This window comes from Chiloscyllium punctatum, chromosome 40, assembly GCF_047496795.1.
Source record: "Chiloscyllium punctatum isolate Juve2018m chromosome 40, sChiPun1.3, whole genome shotgun sequence".
Classification (NCBI taxonomy): Eukaryota; Metazoa; Chordata; class Chondrichthyes; order Orectolobiformes; family Hemiscylliidae; genus Chiloscyllium; species Chiloscyllium punctatum.
Genome location: NC_092778.1, coordinates 15652219 through 15670222, shown reverse-complemented (window position 1 = coordinate 15670222; position 18004 = coordinate 15652219). Strand labels below are relative to the sequence as shown.

The window sequence follows — 18004 nt, the reverse complement described above, 5'->3', positions numbered from 1 at the left end:
CATAATCCTCCACATAAACCTGTCTGCTGGTAGCCATGCCTGAAGCTGCCTGGGTCCTAAGCTCTGAAATTCATTCTCTTGATCATTCCACCCTTTCTCTTCACCTTCCTCCTTGTGATGTTTCTTGAACATATCTCTTTGAGCAAGCTGTTTCTCGTCTGACCTTATGTGGCTCTTGTTCAACTTTCATTGACCTATACAACTAATCAAAAACCCTGTATTTTGCTTGAGCACATTTCACAGACACCTGATTGTTTCTTCCTACACAACTTACAGCATTGTTACATTTAGGAGGTGGCTATTTGGACTATTGTGTCTGCACTGGCTCTATTACCTAGTACAAATCTCCTGCCTTGTTCCCATATCCCGGCACACATTTCTGTCCAAATAATCATCCAGTGCCATCTTGAATGTCTTGACTGAACCTGCCTCCACCAGATTTCTACACAATGCATTCCTAATTACTCACTGTGTGGAAAAAAAATGTTCTCACATCACCCTTGTTTGCTTGCCCCTCCTCCCTTTCCTTTTCTATCTTTTCTGGACAGCTTGTATCCTGGAGTATTTAATACCCAGTCTTGCCCTTTCTTTAGCCAGGTCTCCATCACAGCCACAAAATCATCATTCCATATTACAATCTGCATCTGTAACTTTCCAACCTTATTTACTATACTCTATGCATTTACATACAGGCAAGTTAACTCTGTTTTGGGTTTCTTTTCCTTCTCCCCTACTCTAATTTCACCAATTAACTCAATATTGTCTATGCTAGTGACAGCTGTATTCCTAAGTATTTTGCAAATCCCTAATCTCTTCTATTATGCTCCTGGTGTTAGTTTAAAATCCTCCCACTGGCACTACCAAAATGCCCTGCAAGGAATTCAATTCCATTTCTGTTCAGATATAATCCATCCAGCTTGTACAGCACCAGTTCCTGTTTCCAAAGAATCTCCTGCACCAACTTTCTAGCCACACATTCATCTGCCTGATCCATTTATTTCTGTACTCACTTGCATGTGGCACTGGGAGTCATCCAAATATCATGGCGTATGTGGTCCTTCTTGGTAACTTTTTACCTACTTCCCTAAATTGTGATTACAGGATCAAATCCTCCTTCCCAACAAATTCATTTGTACCAACATGGACAACAACCTCTGACTTCAAATTTTTACCCCTCCTCAAAGAATGTCCTGTAGCCATTCAGACACACTTGATTCTGGCACCAGACAGACAGTGTTCCATCCTGGAGTCATGTTGACGACCACAAGACCACCTGTCTGTTCCCTCATTAATGAATTCCCCATTACAATTGCTCCTTCCTTCCTTCCTGTGAGTCAGGCCACTTGTGGTGCCAGAATCTTGGCTTTGACTCTACTCCCTTGAGGAACCAGCATCTCCATCAGCTTCCAAATTGAAAATTAACCCCGGGGGGGTGGGGAGGGGGGCACCTGCAGTCTTTGTTTGTTTCTCTGGGAATGCCTTGTACTCACTCATTCCCTTGTAACCTCAAGTCCCTTAAGCTGCCTTGTGATCGCCTCTCTAAATATACTATCCACATAACTCTCAGTCTCTTGGATAAGGCACAATATCTCCAACCACTACCCAAGCTCTTGAAATTCCAAACTATAGTTTCTGTAGCGAGCAGCACTTCCTGCATGTGGTCATTTAGGACTGTGGTATAGTCCATGACTTCCCATATGTAACATGTCACATACTCCCCTTGGCCAACCTGAGCTGTCATACCTTGAACTAACTAGGTCTTACTTGCTTTCTTTCCAAATTTCTTAATTATTTAGTCTTAAAGTTAGTCTCCTCACCTTAACATTTCTCTTTTCCTACTTTGGCTTACTTATCCTATTGCTACTTACCTACTTTATTTATGGTAGCTGTGCCTTTCACTTATCCCTGGTGTTTTCAGTTAATCCCTTAATAATACCGTTTGATATTTTACAACTACTTGGAGACCATCCCTAATGGTAGTTCCTTACCTTCCAATGAATTCACCAATTTCCTGCAATGTCTCTCCAATTTTTTTCTCCCCAGTTCTACATTTCCATCTGTAAACTTCTGGCATTAACTTTCAGACATGGCGAACAGCCCTTTTGAGCTTTGATGCACCAGGTACATTTTATTCAGTCCTAACATTTTATGTATTTAATTGAGATAGTGATGGCTGCCATTTTGCTTGGGTATTGTTTGGGTGTGATACCTTAGAATCACCCTTGTGCTTTGCAAAGAAACATTACAGATCCTCATTTGGTATTTCTTGTTGGCTGTAGTGTTCGTGGCTTCTGACAGCAGTCCAACTGTTCACTTTAGGTAATATGCCATTCTGAGAAGATCGTGCTGTAGTAATGGTAGACCCTGTACTGGCATAGTGTCTTTTCATGCAGGAGAAAATGGACTGAACACTGGTGGAAGAATTGGAAAATTTGCTCAAGTGCTTCGTTGAAAAGAATAAGAGCCTAAATCTTATCGTATTTTGGCAAAACATCAAGGTTAGGAAATTTCATGGAAAGTTTCACTCCGTGAGGTCAAGCAGGTTTTCTCACGCAGTCATTCCAATCTGACACATTAACTATTTACCACACCTCATTAACTACCTACCACACTCCCAGAGCACCCCCACCCTCTGTAGCCAGGAGTACTTACCACTGCCAGAAGATCCCAGTATCCCTGGCACCGGTGCCATCTTTAAAAGGCTGGGATGCACCTGGTCAAGCTCTGGTAGTCTGGAGCTGCCCAGCTCAACTTGTGATATTTGCCCAGGACATGGCAGAAAAAGGGAAATGGGTGCTCCACTTTGCAGCCAGGGACCTGGAGGTGCTGGTGGACAGGGTGGTGCAGAGAAAGGCAATCCCTCTTCCCTTTGACCAACAAAGGAGGCCATTATACTAGACCCTACCAACCTGATCCAAGGTGTCACTTGGTCTCAATAGGCTGGAGGAAGTCCCAGTACTGTGGGAAGAAGATTAATGACATCCTCTGTTTCACCAGGTTAAGTGTGACTGCTACTGCACTCACCTTCCTGCAAGGCTCATGCAGTATCACTCTCACTATTGCATGCAACCTTGCTTGGTCTCACCCACCCAGTTTCCCATGCTACTAATCCTTCAAGACCTCTGCACTGCATAATCAGTCATTCGAGACACTTCACCAGTAATCCTACTTGCACCAGAACCAAAAGCTGTGCCAGCAGCACTTTCATCTCACTTCATCCCTCCCTTTCTCTCATTTCAAAAGGAAAGGCCATTTTAGAGCAGAAAGAACCAAGACGAGTGGCTGGGTGCCTGATAGTTGGCTCCTCACCCCTTATAAGGAGAGGATCCTGATCCTGATCATCCCAAACGGCCGACTGAACATGCCCAAGCCTTTGACTGATATCAGAGGCTGCCTTTGACTGACTGTCAAGAAACCCTGACTGACCAGTGTTTCCTGGGATTTCACTGAGGACAATCATTCTTATACCTTGAGACACAGTGACTTGTTTGCAGCATGTGCGGTGTAGTTGCCATGTAATCTGCTGGCACACCGTTCAGGTTTAAGATTGTTTGATTGAGTTTTTTGAGGTGGAAATCAGGACAGTGGATGAGTGTAATGTATTTGATGCTTTTACCGTGGCTATCGATAAGATCCTACATGGCTGACTGGTCAAGACAGTAGGAACTCATGGGATCCAAAGCAAAGCGGCACATTAGATGCAAAGTTGTCCATGAGGCAGGAAGCAGAGGGTGATGGTCCAGGGATGTATATGTGACTGGAAGTTATTTCCAGTGGAGTTCTACAGGCTTGCTGTTGTGACCCTTGCTGTTTGTGACGTATGTTAATGATTTGGACTTTAATGTAGGGTAATGATTAATAAATCTGGGGAAGATGTGAAAATTAGTCGAGTGGTAAGTGGTTAGTTTAGCAATGCCTGATCAGCTAAGCAGAACGGTGACAAATGGAATTCAGCGGGGAAATTGTGAAGTAATGAACTTGGGAAGGGCTAAGAAAGCAAGATTTGTATTATGAATGGTAAGACTTTGGAAAATATTGAAATTCAGGGGGACTTTAAAATGCAGATCTATAGATCCTAAAGGTAGCAGGGAAGGTAGGTGGCATTTGAAGAAAGCATATGGATATTTGCATTTATTAGCCCAAAGCGTACAATGTAAGAGCGAGCACAGTCTTCAGGAACTGTATAAAACATTGATAAGGCCACAACTGAGATACTGCATGCGCTCTGGTCACCATTCTACAAGAAGATAAAGTTTGAAATAGAAATGTTGCCGAGGAGCTTTACCTGGGCTGAAGGGTCTGGGATATAAGGAAAGATTGGATAGGCTGAGTTTGGCTTCATTGGAAAAGTGAAGGTAGGAACGGACTGAATACTAAAATAAACAAAGAACGACAGATGCTAGAAATCTGAAACAAAAACAGATTTCTGGAGAAGGTTCACTGCACTCAAAACATTAACTCTGCTTTCTGTCCACAGATACTGTCGGATCTGAATTTCTGTTCAAATTGAAGGTAAAAACGGGATCTGAGAGAGGTGTGTAAAATCATGACAGACAGAAGTAGAGTGGATAAGAAGGCACTATTTCCATTAGTAGATGGGCAAATAACCACGGGGCGTAGATTTAAGGCGAGAGATAGACTCAAAAGAGAATTAAGAATTTTCTCACTAAAGGTAGTGGGCATTTGGAATTCGTTGCCTGAAAGGGATGTTAGGTCCGAAATTCTCATAACATTTAAGCAGTATTTAGATATTCAGCTGTGTTGCCATAGCCTCCAGGGCTATGACCAACAGCTGGAAAATGGGTTTAATGTAGTCAGATCCTTGTAGGCTATTGTGGCCATTATGGGCTAACGCCTTCCTTCTATAATGCAAATGTCTGAGTCTATGAATTTTCAAGGTTATCTTTCCTTATTTGACACAGTCCCATCTGGCTTTGGAAGCTTCCTTCCTACTCTATCATCTATAATTATTTCGAGCCTCCCATTGAAACCAGATTCATTCATCTTCTATTCTCAAGGGTGTGACAGCTTCTCTTTGCCGCCGGGCATGAGAAGGAAAACAAGAAACCCAAGTTTTTTGCATGTTATGGACATGCTGAGCAATTATCTCGCTGTGGTTAGACTGTGATATTGCTTGCAGACCAATGCTGCTATAAAATCTCAATATGTTTCTTATTTGTCACTCTCTCAGATGAGGCAAAGCACGTGACTGGTTTGGAGTTCGTGCTGTGCCCATATTAATAGAGACCACCATTGAAAATTGTCTATTTTAGATGATTTCACTCAAATGATAGGTTTGTATTAGAAATAGTTACTCTAGAAATACAAACCTAGATCGTTCCAAAATCCTTTAAAATCAATGAGTTACTTCTGAATTGTAGTCAGTGTTTGTAACATAGACAAAATGCCAGCTAATTTAATTTGCCCACAGAAAATTTCAGGAAACCGCAATGTGATGCTGATCAAATACTTTAGTGGAACTGCTGTGTCGAAAAATTGGGAGGAAGTACTGTCAAGCCCAGAGTCAGGTTGACTATGAACAGGCGGTGGTATATAATTTCCACTTGGCTGTATCTTGCTGCTTGGATTTTTTTTAATGTAAACATAGGGCAATCTTTTGGATGAGATATTAAATCAAGACTTGTCTTGTATGGATGTAGAAGGTCCCATAGTATTGAAGAAAAGGGGAATTATCTCTAAAGTCATGATCAATATTCATACTTCAGCAAACAGTACTGGAACAGATGGTCTTGTCATTATTATTGCTATTGTCTGTGCAAATAACTTTCCACTCTACAACAGTGGTTTCACTTCAGGAGTATTTCATGCATAGTGAAATGTGCTATGTGAATGCAAGTTCATTCTTGCTTTGAGATGAAACTTGAGACCTAGCTTTTAAATCCAACTTTATTTTTCAAGACGTTTTGCTGGTAATCCTGATTTTATTTAGAGCATGTTTGTGCAGTTGAAATTCTATCTTGAGGGTTCAAGAACTACTAGTTGGTACAGCTGACCAGTGTGAAAGAACTGTGGATCAGTACCAGACACATCAGAGGTCTGCATGGCAATGTGTCCATGTCTAAGCATGCAACATCTAGAACATTAAACTCACTGTGCAGTAAGATTGCAGCTTTAACAAGGTTATTACATCATATTAACTTGTGATGTGCTGTTATAGATGTGCTGTGGATTCACATATTGAAAGCAATAAGGTTTTGTTTTCAGCAAGCAACACAAAGCCACCTTGAAAAATGTTATTTAACTTGCTGTGATCCCATCTCTCCACTTCTTGAATGCCACAACCACTGAAACGCACAGTTTACACTTAATCAAAAAAATTTGAAGGCCTTTGACCATGATTTTCCATTCATAGATATTAAGGGCCAGAATATTGCAGAACATTTAGCTTGTGATGTTACGTTAAGGTGTCCATTGAGTCTGAGGATCAGCTACTGGGTTTCCAAAAACTCTAGTCATATGTTTTAACCCAGTGAATCACTACTAGCTGTAGTATGAAGGTTTTTAAAGACGCGAATTGTCTGCTATATAACATTTTATTGTGAAATTTTTTTTTGCCATTGTGTTCATACATGCTGAATCAATTTGTTATTAAGTATAGGTCCAAGCAAATAAACAACAATTCACATTAATACATAGTATATTTAACTTTGAAAACATTCAAAGGTATTCCATAGGAGTGTAATCAGATAAAATATTACTTTGAACCACTTGAGGAAATGCAGTCTTAGGAAACATGACTAAATGTGTAGATTTTAAGGACTTTTTTTTAAAGAAAAAGAGAGATCAGGGAGGGAATTCTAGAATTTAGGGTCATTTCAGCTGGAGGTGTAGCACCAATGGTTTAGTGAACGAAATTGGGGATGCTCAGATTAAAACAGTGAGAAACCCAGCAGTTGTATTGTAGGAACTTGATGCATAAATGTACAGTGACCTACATGTTAATTGCCCCATAGGATTTTCGCTGCTTGTATTCACTATAATATTCCTGTGTTCTGTTTGGCTTTTCCTTCCTCAATTACAGCAACATAGAAGATGTTTGCCGGTTTCCTGAACTTCCTGCACGAAGGCCGATGACTTACCAGGCAAAGCAGTTAATAGCCCGTGAGATTGAACTGGAAAAGATGAGACGCGTGGAAGCTTTACTGAATTCTCGCAACATGGAAAAGAAGGTGAGAGAGGTGTTGAGAGTCCTGTTGTCAATGTTTGAGTTTGGGATTTTGGCCGGCATGGACTGGTTACACTAAAGGCTCTGTTACCGTGCTGTATGACTATATGACATGACGTGAATCAGGGTATGAATTCAAGGCAAAGAAGGGGAACATCCTTTTGTAAAGATCGTGCTCTGAATGCATACAATTGTATCACTGATGTAAACCCAAGAGAATGTAAGGCACATGTTTGTAACAATGATCATCAAACCTTTTCTACAACATATAGAAATAAAGCTGATAAGAAATAGAAATGTACCCCATCCTTATCTATAACCCTGCTAAGAACCAAATAGGAAGAACTAATTTTCACTTTCATGCTATTTTTGTTTGTTCATAACATATTTTCGGGAGGTGGTGATTACTGTCAATCTTGATGCATGGGCACAGTTCAAATTTAGCCCAAGTCTCCAGTTGCCAACTGGTCAGTTTGAACAGTCTGGGTCATCTGCAGATTTGAAATTGCCATTTAGTTATGTTCTTGCAATAGATTTGTCTTTCAGTTTATCAAATAACGCCACTTCCTTTTCTTAAGATTTTTAAAAGAATTCCCCACTAAACTGTTCTGAGAGTGTCGATTGTACAACGTGGCAGGTTGGTTTCACTATTTGAAAAAATATAGCTAATGGGGTATTTCAAAATCTCAGATCAGTTGAGATCACAATCCAGGCAGCTGACAGTAGAAATGGGCTAAATTAACAGATGCATGTGAAGCAAATGATAAAACATTCTGCATTAACAATAGCCGGGATTAATGTTAAATGTCAGAAGTCACATGACGTCATGTTATAGCCCAACGGGTTTATTTGAAATCACAAGCTTTTGGAGCATAGCCCCTTAGTCAGATGAAGTGATTGCCTTCATCTGACGAAGGGGCTATGCTCCAAAAGCTTGTGATTTCAAATAGACCTGTTGGACTATAACATGGTGTTGTGTGACATCTGACTTTGTCCACCCCAGTCCAACACCAGCATCTCCACATCAACACTAAATGTGAAAGAGATGAATTAACAAAGCTACAAAACTTAGATTCAAATGATCTTCCAAATAAAGTATCAATTGTTTCTAACATTAAAAAGCAATACAAATACCACAATGTCTTAGTCAGTGTTCTTGCCTTATAATTGCAGAAACTTAGAGGAAAATTATGGAAAACATTGTGAACTTCACATAAGAACACTGGAAGTAGGAGCAAGAGCAAAGCACAGAGACCCTCAAATCTGTTTCTTCATTCAATGCAATCATAACTAATTTCCCTCAGCTACACATTTTTTTTGGTTGCTATCCATATCTTCTGAAAGAACAGAAATCGAGCTATCATGCCCTTGAACATATTCAACATTGAAGCATCTGCAGCCCTTTCGGGTGTGGATTTCCAGAGATTCCCCGCCGTCTGAGTCTTAAATTAGTGACCCCTTAATCCTGAGACAATGTCCATGTACTCTAGATTCTCCAGCTTGAGGGAAAAGAAATCTATTTATCCTATAATCTCTTTAAATTCTTCAGTGAGACCATCTCTCGTTCTCTTGATCAAAGAGGCTGTGTGGGAGTTTAAAGAGTAGAAGCAATGGCAATAAAAAGGGGAGGAAGTAAGAGTTTTGTGAATCTAAGAATTAATGAAAACTGGGACCAGCAAAAAACGAGAAGTTACTTGAAGGTTAAAATAAAACAATGATTTCTGTATTCTTGCATCAGCTTTACTTTCATTGCACATGAAAAGAAGTTTGCATTTATTGTGCTTATGTTGAAGGGCTTTGTTTTTTTTTGTTGTATATAAGATCGACCTTCTGAGCAACATATTGTTCTTTAGTGACTTATGGCAGTCTCCCAGGGTGTATTGTGCCTGATTAGTAAAGTCTTTCGAGATTGGTACCTGACATCATGAGTTGTGGGTTTAAAGTTAGATGAAAGAAGGTGAACTATAACTCCCTGAAGGATTCTTGTTTGTGTGATGTGGGAAAAACAAGTCCTATTAATTAGCTCACTGTTATCATCATGACAAAGTATATCCGTCTACCTAAGAATAAATAGAGTCCATAAACAATTCCCACTAAACGTTGAGAGGTTTGAAACTTTTACTTATAACTTCCCCATCACAAACTCTGCTCCTGCTTCACAGATCCCTTTCCCCCTTGGCTGCTGTCTCCAGCTGAATCAGACTGTTCTCACCTCAGCATCACGTTCGATTCAGCAAATTAAGAAACCAAGGTTTTTTAAAAATTTATTCATGGGATATGGGTGTCACTGGCTCGGCCAGCATTTATTGCCCATCCCCAACTGCTCTGAGAACATTGAAGAGTCAACTACATTGCTGAAGTCACACGTAGGCCAGACCAGTTAGGAATGGCAGATTTCCATAAGACATAGGAGTGGAAGTAAGGCCATTCGGCCCATCGAGTCCACTCCGCCATTCAATCATGGCTGATGCGCATTTCAGCTCCACTTGCCAGCGTTCTCCCCGTAGCCCTTAATTCCTCTAGACAACAAGAACCTATCAATCTCGGCCTTGAAGACATTTAGCGTCCCGGCTTCCACTGCACTCCGTGGCAATGAATTCCACAGGCCCACCACTCTCTGGCTGAAGAAATGTCTCCGCATTTCCGTTCTGAAATGACCCCCTCTAATTCTAAGGCTGTGTCCACGGGTCCTAGTCTCCTCGCCTAACAGAAACAATTTTCTAGCATCCACCTTTTCAAAGCCATGTATTATTTTGTACGTCTCTATTAGATCTCCCCTTAATCTTCTAAACTCCAACGAATACAATCCCAGTATCCTCAGCCGTTCCTCATATGCTAGACCTGTCATTCCAGGGAGCATCCGTGTGAATCTCCGCTGGACACGTTCCAGTGCCAGTATGTCCTTCCTGAGGTGTGGGGACCAAAACTGGACACAGTACTCCAAATGGGGCCTAACCAGAGCTTTATAAAGTCTTAGTAGTACATCTCTGCTTTTATATTCCAACCCTCTTGAGATAAGAGACAACATTGCATCCGCTTTCTTAATCACAGACTCAACCTTCTCTAAAGGATGTTAGTGAAACAGTAAAAGCAAGAACCAAAAGTGTGCTCTGCTGATGAGGCACATTTGTTTATAAATTTGGTTTGAGCATGAAGTTCTTAACTCAATTGCTGTTTAACAAAATTTTAACTTGCATGGATGTGTTAAAATCGATCGTTCAAGCACAAGGGTTGAGGAAAGTTAAGCGACCCCGAGTAAGAAGGTGTACATGTTCTTGGATGTACCGCTGGAGGTTCTGATACAGCAGGTTGAGATGAGGTGAAATGCCCTAAACTACTTCCAGTGGCTGGGAAGAACCTGTCTCCCCTGCCTTGGCCTGGCCTTGTATCCTTTTGCCATTCCTAACCCACACCAGGTAGTTGAGCCTGTTAGTAGGATGGTCATGACCAAGTTTTCCCTTTGTCCTACTGTTTCTCTGATGCCTTCTATAACGTGTGCAATAAGACTTCACTTTTTGAAGTGAACTGTTGGGAGAATTTCAAAAAATGACACACCTTCCCCAAAAGTTTCCTAACAAGCCTCTGAAATTCGCTTCAGACTTACAATAGAAATGCGCCCAAGCATCAACATGGATTGTAAGAAGCCATGACCTGTTTAATCCTCTACCACCAGTCAGCTTTTGAGGCCATTTGTTGAACCATTAGTCACCAAGGAGTGGTGCAGCTCTTTAGTGAGCTCCGTCAGGCAAGTTAATTCGCTTTCAGCCTCTTAACAATCCTAGCACAAGCCTCAGTACTTGTACCAAATGGCATGTTGTGCTGAGCATGGGTTAAACCAGTCTTAGAGCTTATGACCTCACCTTAGCCACCTTTGTAGGCTCTTTAGTGTCTAAAATGTCTGAGGAAACCATGCTTCTATTAACCACTCGGTACCCAGATTACTGGTTACATGTCAGAAACACAATCCACTCTCTACCTTACCTGACCTTAGTGTTGTCTCTGCAACCTCCCATCCTGTCATCAAACTCCAGTTTGGAACTGTTGCTTATATCCTACCCCATTTCTCATCCTTGCTTTTGAAATCCCTCCATGACCTAATTCCCTTTCATTTCTGTAACCTCCAACCTTACCTCCTGCAAACCAAACTCTGCCTTGCATTGGCTACGGTCTGAAGTGTGCATCTCCAAGCTCTCTCCCAATCTAGCCCTTTTTTCACAGCCATACCCCTTTTAACAACAGCTACTGAGAGCTAGAATTGTCTAGAATTCCCTATCAAGATTCAGAATTCCACTACTGCTATTCCCCTCTCTGTAACACCCACCATTTTCACCTTATCCTTGTTTGTTATTCCTAGTCTTATTTGGCTCAATGCCCAGTTTGCCCAGAGCAGCAAATTATAATGTTCTTTAGTTTCTTTAGTGAAAATGCTTGTTAAACCTTCAGTATTCAGTTTTTGTCTTCCTTCATTCCTTTCTCCTGCAAACCTTTTGACTTTACAAAACTAGGATAACCTTTGGGGCAGGTGCAATTCTGAATATGTTACTTAATCCTGGGTTGTTTGTTCTTTGCATTTTCTATTTTCAGGAAGCTGTTGAAGTCAAAAATAAAACAAGTGAAAGCAATACAAGTTCAAAAGCATGTGTGAAGAATCACAAACAGACGTTGGAAAATGTTCTCAAGTCTGTGTCTGTGAAAGAAAAGGTAAGGTTCATCAAAGGTAATTCGGAATGGATAGCATCATCAACCTAAAGTGTTAAATCTTGAACTTCTGTAACTCCTCCCACCCCCGCCAAAACTAAATCTCTGCATTGCTCCAGTTTTGTCCTCTTGTGCATTACCAATTTTAATTTCTCCTCCACAAAGTGACCATGCATTTAGCTGTCAGGTCTGGCTTTCGCTTCCTATACCTCTCCAAGAGTCCTTAAGTGTACCTCCTTGACCAGTTTTTGGTCACCTGTCCTGAAATCTCCTTCCTATTTATCTTCCTCCCTGTGACAGCAAGTTATACTTTCTAACTGCTCTGTGGATAAAGATGTTTCTTCTGAAAAACCTTTGTCTTTCTTTTGTCTGCAGGAGAAAGTATCTTCTCCACATCATCCACCATGAAACTCTTCTGTAATCTTAAATGAGTCTATTAGATTACTCTTCAGTTTTCCGTACTAACCATAGCACATCATGACTAGAAGAGCCATTAGTAATAGCATCCATGGTCAACATTATGAATGAGATGAAGTTCCTGTGCAGAGTCAAACACATTCTTTAGATCTACAGATCTTTTTAATTTTCCCTACTGAGGCTATTGCTATCCATCACCTATAAACAGGCCCAGGGCAGCGAGAGGAGATGCAAATGAGCAGTGGCAAACCTTTTTCTTTTCAAGAATATATCCTGTTTGCCTCCAAAGTACTGAGATAACTTGTAGTCTACTATTTTTAATGAACGAAACACAGCCTCTTGTATCACTGGGCTTTAGATAAGTCAGTGGTCAGAATAATAGCAATCATGGATACAAGACAACCTCTCTCTGGCGCTGTCTGTTACTGAGAGATCAGGCTATTTCTGTAGGAAGTGAAATTCACCCTTGAAGTACCACAAGATGCAGGTCAATGGAAATGAAAATGGAGCAGGCTGTAAAATCAATGGCTGATTCATTCATTTGTTTCTTATCACTAGTCCCAAGTTGAAGTTCGCCCTCATTAACTTTGAGGTGAAATTCTGAATCTGGGACATCTCTCACCGGGAAGGTCCTGAGTTCACTGTTCTCAGTCTGGGCATCAGTTGATTGGTGATTTGTTAAATAGAACCCAATTTGTTTAGACACTGGATGCAAGTATCATTGAGCTCCTGTTATTCACACTGTTGAGAACACTGTCAATGTTCACAGATCATGCTCATAACTGAGTCCTATTTGATTGAGGTGCAAAAACTCAGCCTGTTCAAGTGAACAAATCCTGGCCATTATTAGAAATAGGCAATGTTATCCACTTTGATACTGGTGTAATCTTTGCATAACACTGAATGCTGTTACCCTTGTTTAACTCTCCTGGTTTTGTGTATGACTTTTGTTATTGTTTGAAAAAGCAAGTTAGAGATTTTCTCAGTAGTGAATAATGGGGGTTGTGATGCCTCCAGAGGAACATTGATCCTTTAATGGTATCTTGATTCTTTGTTGGAAGTTATTGTAAATCTGAAATAATTACAGAAATTGCTTGAAGTACTGATCAAGTCCGGTAGTATCTTTACAGAAATAAACAAATTTAATGTTTTATATGCTTTCATCAGAACTGGTTTCTGTGCCATGTATGGAACTTGCATTTGACCAAATTTGATCTATTGGAAAGTTGTCTGTCTTGTTGCTCCAAATCTCAATGTAACCTCATCGGTAACATTACCTATGTTTTCTTTTTTGGGTGAGGGAGTAGTGAGTGCCATAGAATATGGAGGTCCATAGTGGTTTGATGTAGTTTGCCAAGGAAGGAAGTCTTTACCCCCAGAGACAAAATCGGCTGCCAGCTGCTTCAAGCGTTGCTAGAGCTAACAGCAGAGTAACTAACAACTGCTTCTTTCTGTCAAAACAGTAGAAGTAATGGAGAGGTACTCTGGAGAGCACACAGGACACGCTAGGGGCCTGATCAGGGGCAACACCTGGGCTTGAGTGAGCATTTGAAAATTCTTCCTTTGATTTAACTTCAGCACCAGGCTAGATCTCATCGTGAAAATGCCAGCATTACTAAGGATTGATGTTTATTTAAAAGGGCCAATAATTATATTCCTGTTGCTTCATTAAAAGCAAGAGGATTGAGTTTATTGCTCAACAGTGCACTTCATGCTATCGCCCCCTGCTGACTGATTTGGTTAAGACTAAGCACACGGACGTATCCACAGGTCCATTGTTGCAATTTGTGTTACCTCCATGTCTACATTTATTGGTGTGAATCTTGCTAACCTCTCTTCTTCTGTTGGAATTTCTACAGAGCCCTCAGCTGGTTTCCAATCCCACTACATTTTATTATATGTGGCTATGCCTCTACATGGGGTAATTCCCAGTAAAACCCAACTTAATACATATCCTTGAGGAGTGAAGACATTGATCTGCCTGCAAAAGATGTGGTTGAAGCTTCAACAATTCCTATTTCAGCCACTAGTCTGTGTGTCAATTGGAAAGTTGAATCCCCTTAACTCAGACTATGGTGGAACGTCCCAATTTGTTGTCTTCCAATGCAGCTTGTTTGTTTGCTCTTGCCTAAGTAGTGATGTCTTATTACAATCCCTTCAGTCAGCATCCTTTATTTTCAAATATAACAAAAAGCCATGGTTTTTCCATTGCAATCGTTATTTATGGTGCGGAAGGAAGCTATTTTGATCCATTGGATCTATGCCAGCTTGCCACTGAGCATCTAGTCAGTAACATTTCTCTCCAACCTCAGCCCCATTTCTATTTGTGTAGCCCTGTAAATTTATTTTCTTGAAGTATCCATTCAGTTTCCTTTTGAAATCATTCTGCTTAACTCTCGTGGGCAGCAATTTCCAATTCATTCCCACTCGGTGTGTAAAAATGTTCATCCTTGCATTTCAGCTTCATCCCTTAACCAATGTCTTAAATCTAAATCATCAACTAATGAGCACAGTTTTTCCTAAGCCTCTCATTATCTTGTATACCTCTGTACAGTTCTAGTTAGTATTCCAGGAAAGTTGAGAAGGAACTTAAGAGAGTGGAGGAGATGCTCAATGAATGTACTCAATGAGGGAGTATTTAATGAAATGGCAGGACACTAGGAAGCTAGTGTAGATAGATCAGGGCAGATTTGATGGGCCAAAGAGCCTTTTCTGTTTTGTATAACTCTGTGATACTCCAACTGAGCATAATATTCGTTTATTCTAACCAGGGCTTTATTTAGATCCCTCTTAACTTCACTGCTTGTGGTCTCAATGCCTCTGTTTGTGAGGTTGAACATCCCAAATGCTTTTGTAATATCTCTTTCAAAATGCCTTGTTATTTCAAAGATTGGTGCATGTATAGCCCCATGTTCCCCTGTTACTCAAAGGCCACTGTTTAACGTAAGTCTCTCCCACATACTGTTGGTAATGGGAAACTTTGCCTGTGCCCATAAAGAGGGGCTTTCTTTCCACGTCCTTTATTATGGCTAAGGCAATAGACAGATCATGCTCCATTTCTGTTTGTATTGGAGGTGGAACAAAGCCCATACTGCCTTTGAATTACTCTTGTTTTTGTTGCCTGTACTTCATATCTACTGATCACTTTGTAACACTACACTCTCTCTTTCCTCCTGCTCTCTTATCCCACTTTATTATTTACTCATTATCCATCTTTGTGGAAAAGATCTGATCATTTCTTATTTCCCCAAATTTCTCTGGGTCCCCCATTCTCCAGAATTTCTTCCTTCACTCTGCAAGGCACTGATATATTCAAAGATTTGAATCCATAAAGCAGGCATTTTCTGTGTTTCAAACATAGGATGGTATGTCTTTTAACTCTTTTCTGAAAGGAAGTGTGGGAGATCATTGAATGAATGATTGTAATAAATCTTAACTACAAACAGGAAATACTAATGGATTTTCTGTCATCAGTTGACTGACATATTGTTCATTTTGAGGATTTTCCCAGCCTGACATGCCTATACATTTCTTTTATCACCTTAAGAAAGACTTACACTTGTACTTATTGCAGCTCTCCAAAAGAATGTGATACATTGGTGGGCGGCACGGTGACACAGCAGTTAGCACTGCTGCCTCACAGCGCCAGGGACCCGGGTTCAATTCCTGCCTCAGGCGACTGTCTGTGTGGAGTTTGCATATTCTCCCTGTGTCTGCGTGGGTTTCCTCTGGGTGCTCCGGTTTCCTCCCACAGAGCAAAAAATGTGCAGGTTAGGTGAATTGGTCGTGCTAAATTGCCCGTAGTGTTAGGTACAGGGGAATGGGTCTGGGTGGGTGCGCTTCAGCGGGTCAGTGTGGACTTGTTGGGCCGAAGGGCCTGTTTCCACGCTGTAAGTAATCTAAAAAAAATCTAAAAAACACATTAAATTGCTTTGCAAGTCAGTGACTGTTATGTGGGATGACGCAGTTGCCAGTTGTTCAGATTCCCCCAAAGATTAGCCTGGTGACTAATGAGAAGATACACTTTTTTTAAAAATTTAGTTTGATGGAGGAAGGTTAGCCCAGGATGTTCTGAAAGGGGTAGTGAGAAACCCAACTTTTCTTTTGAGTATTGTTGTGTGATCTTTAATGTCTATTGGGCTGGATGCCAATTTACATGCTCATTAAAAGAATGGCACTGTGTGCCACTCCCTCAGTACTGAACTGTGGTGCCAGCCTGAACTTTATGCACTGTTCCCTCTCTCCCCTTCCCTTTAAGTTGCTTGCCCTCAGCTCATGGGGAATATTTTGATGCAAAATGTTTACCATATTATTAAGCATACTGTTGTGTTCACTGATCACAGGTGTAGAAAGGCAGAATGAATCATGTATTACAGCATAGGCTTTGTTGGCAGATTTGGGTCTTCATTACTTTAATAATCTCATAATTACTAAAGCATAGCAGCTGTGTTTTGTGTCCTATTCATTTATCCCTGTGATTTGCACTGAGAATGTGCTGAGTGCAGTCTTGTAAACACTTGCAGCTCACGTTTGTAAGTGTCCTATTTAAATCTGTGACATTTACGTCCAGCATAGAGTGGACATTTCTTAAAATGCACGACTGAGTGAGCTGAAATAATGCAGGAATGGCTTCAATCTGACACTGTAAGCATAGTAATTTTTAAAAATTCATTCCTGGGCTGCAAGTGTCATAAACCTATTGCCCGTAGCTCATTTCCCTCAAGCAAGTAGGCCTTCTTTAGCCCCTGCACTCCCTGTTTTACAGCATTTAATGTGTCTGGCAGGCCAGTTCAGAAGGCAGTTAGGTGTTCAACAACATTGGTATAGGGTCAGAGTCAAAAAGCACCAGGCCAAATGAAGACAGCAGTGTTCCTTCCCCAAAGAATATCAGTGAGTTAGTGGGATTTTTGCAGCAATCCAACAGTTCATGGTGATTAGAGCAAAAACAATTTAAATTGCAATGAGGCCTCCTGGACGCAGACAGTGACAGCTCCTGCTAATGAAATTAGTCAGAATGCATTACATTCATTGGCAGCGTGTCCTTCAAACCATTCATCTGATTGTGTTATAGCCACCAGCTTGTTGTCACCTCTCTATTTGTACTGTTAACTTGTGCTGATTCACAATTCCTAAAATTGTAATTTTATTTGTTAATTTTTACAGCATTTTTGTTCTGAATAATGAGCTGTGCTTCTCCCTGATTTTTCACTCCAGTTTAGTATGAGTGACGCCTTACAATTTTTGCCTGTATTTAATTTCATTGACATTCAGCCTGAAAATAGAGTGGTATTTGTAGTTGGTTTCACCTCCATCTCAGAAGGTTACCACTCGTGACTACAATCCATAGAAAGTGACCCCAGGAAAATCCTTTATTTTCAAGGGGAAAATAACTATGCAGCACATGAGGAGATGGTCCATTGTGATTCTTTGGAAACTGTCTAATTTATCTCACTCTGTAGCTAGGAACGTTTACAACCATCCACTGATGATCCTACTTTGAAACAAATTTGACACTACTGATGGCCCTGGGTAAATTGATCTCTGGTTATATCTGATTATTTGAGTCAGAAGCTGTGTCTCACTACGCAGTGTCTCTGCTGAGGACTTTTAACTTCTGTTTTGCTGCAACACATTGTGCAGTTCTTGTGATCAAAACATAATCCTGAAAAATATTGTGGGGTCATCATAAAGTAACCGTCAAAA

The 18004-nt window shown here is 40.7% G+C and overlaps 1 protein-coding gene across 2 annotated transcripts in view; it reads left to right on the top strand.

The window, feature by feature from the left end:
• chtf18 (CTF18, chromosome transmission fidelity factor 18 homolog (S. cerevisiae)) overlaps window positions 1-18004 on the top strand; it is a 110875-nt gene that overhangs the window by 86066 nt on the left and 6805 nt on the right. For both annotated transcript variants that reach the window (XM_072559368.1, XM_072559367.1), the window contains exons 19-20: window positions 7043-7190; window positions 11771-11887. In XM_072559368.1, the coding sequence (XP_072415469.1) occupies window positions 7043-7190; window positions 11771-11887 (265 nt within the window). The remainder of the gene's footprint in view (window positions 1-7042; window positions 7191-11770; window positions 11888-18004) is intronic.